This window comes from Lolium rigidum, chromosome 1 (assembly GCF_022539505.1).
Source record: "Lolium rigidum isolate FL_2022 chromosome 1, APGP_CSIRO_Lrig_0.1, whole genome shotgun sequence".
Lineage (NCBI taxonomy): Eukaryota > Viridiplantae > Streptophyta > Magnoliopsida > Poales > Poaceae > Lolium > Lolium rigidum.
The window spans coordinates 357,002,180-357,011,548 of record NC_061508.1 but is presented as its reverse complement, the minus strand read 5'-3'; the positions used below and the strand labels follow the sequence as shown (position 1 = coordinate 357,011,548).

Sequence of the window (9,369 nt, the reverse complement as noted above, 5' to 3'; positions counted from 1 at the left end):
GATCATCCTCGCGGCATGCATCCGCATATACATAGTTGACTTATATTTTTATCATGAATCACATAGGATCCACTCAATTGATCTAAAAATATCTGAAAAGATCACATTTATAATCCTAAAACTGCAATCAATTATGCTTCTTCAAGAATCTCATATAATCATTCCAGACGCTTCTGCAATCCTGTGGCACCTTTTCAGGAGATCAAGCTCCTGAAGCCCTATCATGCACTCCATGCCTTCGGTTTCTTGGCTTGGCCCTTTCATCAACCTCAATGTCAACAATTATGATCCCTGTCTACATCCTAAGTGATTCACAAACCAACTTCTTTACACAAGGAGCTAATGTCAGGAATTATTCCGCCACCAGCATCCCTGATGACAGAATCACCTACAAAATCCCTCAACAAAGCAGATGGATCCTTAGCCCCACCGTACCGCAAGAACTTGTCCCTAAGCGCACTACCTGTGCTGCGTGACAATGGATCGTCTTGACATACTTCATGCCATATAGTTGTGGCAAAACATCTAGCATAGAGATAGCTGTAGTACCCTGCAATAATGTGAGATGAGAGGTTGTGCCAAAACATTAGTATATGGAACTTCCTGGGAAAAAACAGTTTATGGAACAACAAGATAGCTAGAAAACCTACCAGCACCATAGTTTATAAGATGAGAAAACCGAGTATGCCAGTGAGTGCCTTCTACATAATTCCAACTTGTATGCTTTCTTTTCAAATCTGCAACAGCGGAAATTGTATCCAATGGCTTTGATGTGTGCTCCCCAAACAATGTTAAGTCCATTATAGAATAGAAAATCTGGGGCCAGGCACGATGACACAAAGTGGCACAAGAAATGGAGTGAGGTCAACAAAGAAAAATGGCCAAGTTCTAATATGAATGGTAAGGAACTAAGTAGAGATATAGCCAAACCTGCCGCTGGAGCTCAGTAGCTGGAAACATGTTCCGAGAAGCGTTTAGTGCCTTTACCAGCTTTTCTGGAATTGGATCACCAGTTGTTTCATCTAGAGCAAATGTCCTCAAGACACGGTAGTCCCACGCATAGAACCTGCAATAAAAATTACACTCAGTTATCAGCAAAGAGTCTGAAAACGAAGCAGAGATTTATTCTGGATAGGCCACAATTAGCTGCACTATCAAATTGGCATCTATTTTTGGTAACAAGTCCTACTTACTCAAAAAGGTTAGAGGGTGTTTCTGCAACATCAAGAGCAACTCTCGTACCAGAGAAATGCTGATATTCCTGCAAAGATTAATGTGCTGCCAGGTAAGATACGCAGAAGTCACCTGATGATCTAAATATTATGAAGAACCAGCAGAATACCGTTCTTGATAGCAGAGAATGTAGGGCATGGCCAAACTCATGGAAAAGAGTTTCTACATCCCAATGGTTGAGCCTTGCGGTTAATCCCCTAGAACTTGAGAAGTTGCAAACCAATGCAATGATCTGAAAAGCAAGAGCAGGATCTATTGGCAAAAAATGAACTAGCAGTATGAATTTGAACTACGCTAATTTTCCAATATGCAGATATATTAGTCTAGTTGCATCAACTGTGGAGTAAGTTACTGCTCAAGTTTTGGTGAGGAAATGAGAATATGCTACAACGCTACAACAGGCATGCATCAGCCTTGGACCTAGTTCAATTCCAAAATGTTTGATCTGAAGACATAAGATACTAGCTATCAAGGAGAAACACATAATGCTTGGAGATGCTACTCCCTTATGGAGAAGCCTTCATGTTCACACTAAAAGCCTGCATATTTTACTGCAAAATTTAATAATAATCAATAAGAGATTAAGAGGATATATACTGGAAGCTGGTACTCCAAGTCAGATAATCGTCGCCCCCCTCTGATTGCAAAATGAGCACACCCTGGATATTTACCCTTTCTGGAGTAAAGATCGAGATACATAAATCCTAAATCACCCTGTTGATTAGAAAAGTTTGGCTTTAGTTAACTTTAGCCAGAAATATACCAAAAATTAGGGGGATGCAATCAAGCAATGGGGTGCAATGCACGATAGGACTTGTAACCAACATCTTTTACAAGATATATTTTGAGTGGGGACAGCACAAGGACTAATAACACTAAAAAAAAAGAGAAAAGCCACACACAAAAAACCATGAAAGTCACAAATCCAAGAGAAGTACAAGAAAAGTAACCATGCTGTCATTGCTCTATGTACCTGGGAAGTTGCGAAGAATAACTAGTGAGGGTATTGTTACAAGTGCATGTGAGAGAAGATATGATAAATGAGGAAAGCAATAAAATAAGGATATACATGTATAAAGTAATTAAATTCACATGCATTATTAGATACTATGGCGCAAGAAAGAAGAGTAAGATATATGCATTGCAGAAAAAAGAGGGAGTGATAATCTCCAGTTTGATACATATTTCATTAAGAAACAGTATACATCAGCGCCTAATAGCTTTCAAATCATTTCTGCTCGCCAGCTCAGTCTTCCGGAGGTGCTCATAGGGGTAGGGTGTGCGTGTGTGCGTTCATAGGGGTGAGTGTATGCTTGTGTATATGAGCGTCTGCGTTTGTACTGTGTTTCTCAAAAAAAAAAAAAGCTATCTTATCCAATTTATACATGGCACCGGATTTCTGATATGCCTGTCCTTTCTTTCGTGGGGATTATATGTCTCTCCTAGATCAAACTATAAAATGTTTCTATGATCTTTACGCTACTCAACAACAAAGACATGACCCATCCCTTCGATACAATTTCATCGCTAATCCTGGATCTGATAATTATAGGCAGACTATTGATGGTCACCTAGCTATGTCTGTTATGTACATGGCCCCACCATGGCAGCCCCAGTTATGGGATGAGATCCCCAATCTCTATGTTAGGTAGATTATCCTCTAAATTAAAAAGATATGCTTGGGCTTTAAGCCAATTAGAGATAAGATCTATGATTTGTTACTTAGATTCGATTGTTAGTCTTCTATATAAAGAGGGCCCATATGAGGAATAAAGCAAGCAAGAATTAGAGGATCAACTCTCCTATCTTGCCCCTGGGGTGAGAGCCTCTCCCTAACTTTAGTACACGACAATGACATACCAGATATGTACTTGCCATAATTTCAGAAATACAAGTTATTTGTTCATTTTTAGCACAGTAACTACAAAACTTTAAGCATGTAGAAACATCTATTGCAAATTTTCAGCAGATAAGATGAAGAAATTTCAACACTTACGTAAACTTCTAAACAGATTCTTATCGCAGTAGTATTACCTGATCAGGGTGATGAAGAGACAGCTTTATCACATCTGGATGCCATGACTCTCCATCCCCCATCGGAATTTGATTAAATGTGGCACCAAATAATGATTCCACCAGCACATTTAAGCCCTTTATGCACTGGGACAACGGAAAATATGATGCAACAACCTGCCAGGCAGAAAAGATAGTGTCAAAAAAGGATATTAAAAATAAGTAGGAAACTACAAAATAAAAACTACAACCCTGAAGGAATAACAGAAGATTAAGCTTTTCAAACGAAATATATCAATCTGGTTAGTGATTTTGTACTTCATTTTCTTCATGTTAGCTTACAAGTACCAAATATAGGTTTCAATTGGCTTCTACCAACCTATATATGCAAAGTATGTCTTCACACAAACTAATTGACAGTAAATAACTAGAATATGGTCTAAATAGTATATTTAACATTGATTTAATCATTAGTATTCTCTAAGAAAAATAGCACATACCGAGGGATCCACACTATGCGCAGATGATTTCATCATTCCAATATAGTAATCCTCGTCCCATGGTTCAAGATCAGCACTCTTTTGATTAGATTTTCTTTTCTTGAAATCTCTTATAGTATTAAATTCCTGCATCAGAGCATACTATGAATAGACACTAGAGAGAGACTGCTAGTTTGATATTACGATTTGTAGTATCCATGCCAAGATTAAGTTCACTCCCTTGAATACCTCATCAGCTTTATACCTAACAATGTCGCTCAAATCATTGAGAAATGCCATAACCACATCTGCAGATGCGGCCATGTTAGGACGGATAGCAAATTCAGCATATGATTTGCAACCCATAGTCTGCCAAATGGAGAAAAAAAACTGTTTAGCCTGGATTAGCAGAAGATATTGAGAAATATTCAGACTTAGTAATGTAACTGACGTTATGGTATTTGATGAACATACTTAGGAAAGTATATTAGGGGAAGTTTTATTCTTGTTCTTCAAATGTTGATTAAACTAGAGGAACTAAATAACGCGGAGTTACATGCAGCAAAAACTGGGTCATCTTTTATCTGCTTGTAATATGTGATCCAAAATAGACCAGCTAAAGAAACATACTTGGTAACCAAAGCTCAAATAGCACAAGATAATTTTGGGGTTCAAATGCTCCGACCAAACAACAGCCATGCTAAATCATTTAACTAATCCCACAGCATCATTGACTTCAAAAAGAGCAGGGTAGGACGTTCACTCAAAACTTTCATCAGAACTCACTATGTGAAATGAGGCAGTTACGAATGTCACATCAAACTCTAGAAATTGAACAAAGACAAAATGGTTCATTCAGAGCCCTCCCTCCTGAGAGAACGACTTGTAAATAACTTTCCATACCAACGCTAGCTCAACCAAACTGCCATCTTATTAGGCTGACACTGTCGAACGAGAATCGCATATCCTTCAAACGGTTTACTCAGATATTAGTGCACACAGGTATTCGTGCTAAATTAACTACTCTAGATTGCTACAACACCTAACCAAAGCTCATCTTCTCCATGTTACAAATTTGTCAGTTGAGCGCGCGCATCACCAAGTGAAGTTTAGCACAAAAGCTATAAAAACATTGGAGCAGGGTGTATGTTCCCGTTAAATATATGCTCTACAGTACGGAAAAATGCACTTGCCTTTGCAAACTCATCGCGAGCATCTATAAGTTCATCAAGAACAGCAATGTTTTCACGAGGTTCAGAGTTTCCTGCAATGAATACCTGTCTCCTGACCTTTAGAAAATTTAGAACAGTTAGATTGCTGCTACCATAAGTGTCATGGCATACATTAATAGCTGTTTTTGTAAAAAAAAAAAAATAGAATAGAGGAAAAATACAAACAGTTAGAAAAAAAATGAAAAAGAGATAAGTATCATATTTAAGAAAAATCCATGTAAAATAAAGTAGCACGAAAAATCCAAGAATAGCTAAAATTAAAAAGAGATAAGTACAATATTTGGGATATGTAAAGTTCATGTCATGCAGATATTGGATGTAAGAAAGTTCCAAATGCTGATGAGTGGAACAAAAGGAACATACTTCCTCATCCGAAACCCATCTCAGTGCAGATGATAGAGTTCCAGAGTCTGCCAATATCCTTAGACCCTTTTGCCTTGTAGTATTCATTGGATTGCTTTGTTCTTCAATACCCATAGACCTAGAACGGCTAACGGCCTTGAAATTATGTTGGATACTTCTTGGAATACGTGAAGCTGGATATATATCCACAAAACCTGGCTTCGTCATGATATTTTCATTGAACCTGCCACAATTATAAGAAAGTGCACAACAGTTACAGGTAAATTTCTAAATCGAAGTGTCAAATCAACAGGCTAAATTACAGTACAAAGAATGATCTCCATAATAAAACTACAAAGCATTTAGAGAGGAATTCTGATCCCACAATTTTCAAGCATTTAAGAGGATAATTAGAAGATCAAACTAGTAAGCCTTCGAGCTGCCCACGAACTTGGCATCAAAGCTAAAAGAAACATATGCGAAACAGAAGCATGAGAGCAGTTAGTGTCAACTCAACATTATAGACGCTTGACAGCAAACAATCCTACTAAACAATCAAATCGACTGGTACATGGAATGCAAAATCAAGGACAGGTAAACAAGAAAAATGGTACTGAGACTATCAATAGCCAGTGTTCAATTGATGTACCTACTTTCTACCCAGCTGGGCAATTGCAAGGTTCAGCTGATTAACACGCTCGAGTTTATCTGCAGTGGAAGAACATTGTGTTTCTAAGTGAAAGTGAAAATTGACAAGAAGCAACTTAAAATACACTTGACAATGGGAACCTTTAGGAAGATGAATCCCCCCTTTTTCAAAGTCAACGCGCAAGTTATTAGCTGCCTTCCGAGTTTCGTCCGTGAGCAGGACACCTTCACTCTCAGCTTTTAGTATGGCGTTGTACAAAGTAGTATTTGTATTCAGGTACTGCAAAGGATAGCAGAAAATGAAATGTTATAGTTCTGGTATGGTCATTTCACATGGCTCTCTCGCTTCTGCTCTCAAGCTATCAAGCTTACTTGAAGATGCTCGTAAATCCTCATCGATGCCTTATCTCCTTCCTCCACAAACTCCCTAGTTCAGACAGATATATCAACTTAATAAAACCTGAAAGCACATTGCTCCAAAGCACTCAAATTACACAAGAAGCAACATTCACCTATCTGGGTGTGTGTTCCTGCACAGCTCCGCCGAATCAATGACCGAGCAAACCTAACCAAACCAATGCATACACACATCAGCCAAACGCACATAGAATATCAAATGGGCTAAATCAAAAGTAGCCTAAGCGGATCAAGTTACGGTGTTGGAGATCTCATCCATGGCGCGGACGATCTCCGCTGAAGGCGGCAGCTGCGCGATGTGGGCAACGAGCTCGTCTGACCTGCAGCGTTCGAGCAAACGTTCAGACATAGCAGACGATGGCTGGCTTTGGGGTGTCAGAGTAGTGGAGATTTGGAGGGGTTCAGGGTTTCTCCCCCCTTACCGCTGGATGGCCTCGTCGACGAAGCGGCGGAAGCCCTTGGCCGTGCGCAGCACATCGAATCCGTACAGCCCCGTCTCCGGCCTCGCCGCCGCGGTGGAGTAGGCGGCCACCGCGGCCCGGCGAATGGCGGCGGCGCGCAGCAACATCGCCGTGGTTGTGCGCGTGGGCGCTCAGTTGACCAGCCCCGGAGAGCGGAGAGAGATAGGAGACGCTAGACGCTGGCGCCGTTGGTTTCTCGGCGTGGTTCGTGTCTACTGAGACACGGCTGCTCGCCGGGCGGCCGCCGGGCCGCTGCCCTGCTCACCGGAGCTTTGGCTGCCCTTGTGCGGGAGGAGTGGGATGTGGGAGGTGGAAATAATCGCCGCCGCTTCGTTGAAACGACCGTCGGCGCTCTGGGGATGGCGGAGAAGTTCGCCGGGTAGAGGGGGCGAACCGGCGAAGGCGGCTGCTCTCGCGGCGGCGCCGCCGTGTGTCAGAAGGGTTTGGGTCGAGTCGGGTCGGGTTGGTTTCCTTTCGCCTGACCGAACCACGCACAGGGGGCAAAATGGGTTACAAGCCACGTGTATCGCCACGTAAAATTTGCAGTTTTGGGCAAAACCTAGTTTAGTACTACCTCCATCCCAAGACTTAATTGTGGAAAGTCAAAGCAAGTAAAGTTTGATCAAATTTTGAGAATAATCTATCAATAAATATAATATTTTGTAGATAGCACGTGAAAATATATTTTATTACCTATCTAATAATATTAATTTTATATTTCACATGTTAATGATTTTTTAGTAAAAACTTAGTCAAACTTAACATAGTTTGATTTTCTGAAAAAAAATATAGGCCCTAAGCCTTAGGATGGAGGTAGTATACTCTATAAACCAGCCCACAAGTGACTTTTCTTTTCTTTTTTTTCTAATTTCAACATAGTTGTAATGGTCATTTCGATGATGTTTTGCATATGAGCTCAAGTTTGGATGCTAATTTATTTTAGTTGGATGATCATCCTCATCGTCGTAGGAAGATAAATTGAATGACTTATTTGATGATGACGAGGAAGTTACGTTCTTTCTTAGTCAGTGGGAGGGTGGCTCGATAACAAAAGAAAGCGGGCAAGTTTAGGGAGGAGGAGAATTGCTTGCAACATGGTGTTTGGCCATGACTGGCTTTGGACTGACTACTTTGTCAAGTTCCTCCGCATATCTTCTCGTCGAAGCTCTTCGAGCGCATTGCTAAGACTATGGAAGACAACATTAGGTATTTCCTCCGATCCAAATTAGTTAATTCTATTTTATCTAGATACGGATGTATCTCGTCAATAAACGCATCTAGGTACATCTGTATCTAGATAAAGTGGAATCAACTAATTTGGATTGGAGGGAGTACTTTAAGTTGGGGGAATGCATCTAGGGAACTAGAGCTTAATGCTCTGTTGGAGGTCATGAGACAACATGCACTAGGGAGGAGACCACCCTCTAGGGTTTGTGTAAATTCAACGGGACTACGTTAAGAGTACCCATAACACCAAGTGATAAAGAGTATGCAAGGGTTTTCGCAATGGGAGAATCCAAGAGGTTGGTTGGGATGTTTGGCATGGCCAGTTGACTTAGTAATTGCCATGATCAAACTACATTCTCGAAGTTGTTGCCTCAGAGAAACTATGCATTTGGAATTGCTATTTGGGTTGTGTGGCTCTCACGATGACAATGATGTCTTGCAAAGATCATCGCTTTTTGCAATGGTAGCAAATTGAGAAACTCAAATGTTTAGAACAAGAAAACCTTTGAAAACATCATGATTGCTTGTGTGCCCCACCCCACACACCCCAGAACATGATCGTAGTAGATGAGAGCAATCAAGAGGTGAACTAGGGGTGCGTTTGGTAGCCCGGGTCAACCGAGAATAATTATCTCCTCTCATACATGATGAACCTAACCAAGCTAAGCTGAGTTGAGATGTTGTTTGGTAGCACATGTATTAGAAGAGATGAGATGAGATGAGATGTTGTTTGGTAGCACTTGTATGAGATGAGATGGTTAGAATACCACCATAATTGATTTTAGCACTAATTTAATATTTGAACAAATTTGAGACTATCTAATTATAAAATACACACTTTACAAAATACACAATAATTTAATTAGGGAATGTTTTACAAAAAGGGCCAGTTTTTTAACAGAAAGGACCTTCAAAAGAATGAAAAAAAAAGCAATCGGGTCCGCTCATGAGGAGACCCTGCCGGAGTGCCGGTGGAGACCTTGCCAGCGTTCTGGCCGCGACGGGAGGATGCCCTGGCGGCGGCGCGAGCATTCGTGGCCTGGAGGCGCGGTGGTCGGGGCCTGGCCGGGGTGCTCTGGCCGCGACGGGAGGGCGGCCTGGTGATAACCCACAAGTATAGGGGATCGCAGCAGTCTTCGAGGGAAGTAAAACCCAAATTTATTGATTTGACACAAGGGGAGGTAAAAAATACTTATAAGCCTTAACAACTGAGTTGTCAATTCAGCTGCACCTGGAAAAGCACTAGTAACAAGGGTGATGTGAAAGCAGCGAGTAATATGAGAGCAAGTAGTAATGAGTAACACGACAGCAGTAGCG

The 9,369-nt window shown here is 41.0% G+C and overlaps 1 protein-coding gene across 1 annotated transcript; it reads right to left on the bottom strand.

Moving 5' to 3' along the window:
- On the bottom strand, nucleotides 1–6,947 carry LOC124702515 (mitochondrial intermediate peptidase, mitochondrial). The gene is made up of 17 exons (XM_047234666.1): nucleotides 6,787–6,947; nucleotides 6,603–6,684; nucleotides 6,460–6,512; nucleotides 6,320–6,374; nucleotides 6,089–6,227; nucleotides 5,953–6,007; nucleotides 5,321–5,543; nucleotides 4,919–5,014; nucleotides 3,975–4,094; nucleotides 3,747–3,872; nucleotides 3,268–3,423; nucleotides 1,831–1,947; nucleotides 1,343–1,465; nucleotides 1,194–1,261; nucleotides 931–1,066; nucleotides 651–816; nucleotides 1–550 (listed from the first exon to the last, which is right to left on the bottom strand). The coding sequence occupies exons 1-17, from the start codon at nucleotides 6,930–6,932 to the stop codon at nucleotides 312–314; spliced, it is 2,100 nt and encodes a 699-aa protein (XP_047090622.1). The 5' UTR covers nucleotides 6,933–6,947; the 3' UTR covers nucleotides 1–311.
- Nucleotides 6,948–9,369: the final 2,422 nt, after the last annotated feature.

Bases quoted from the DNA above. Each gene is read 5' to 3' on its own strand.
- LOC124702515 (XM_047234666.1), bottom strand. From the start codon at position 6,932: ATGTTGCTGCGCGCCGCCGCCATTCGCCGGGCCGCGGTGGCCGCCTAC. The intron at 6,513-6,602 runs GTAACTTGATCC...TGGTTTGGTTAG, and splicing joins TGGATGAGATCTCCAACACC to GTTTGCTCGGTCATTGATTC. The intron at 5,015-5,320 runs GTATGTTCCTTT...AATTTTCTAAAG, and splicing joins GATGGGTTTCGGATGAGGAA to GTCAGGAGACAGGTATTCAT.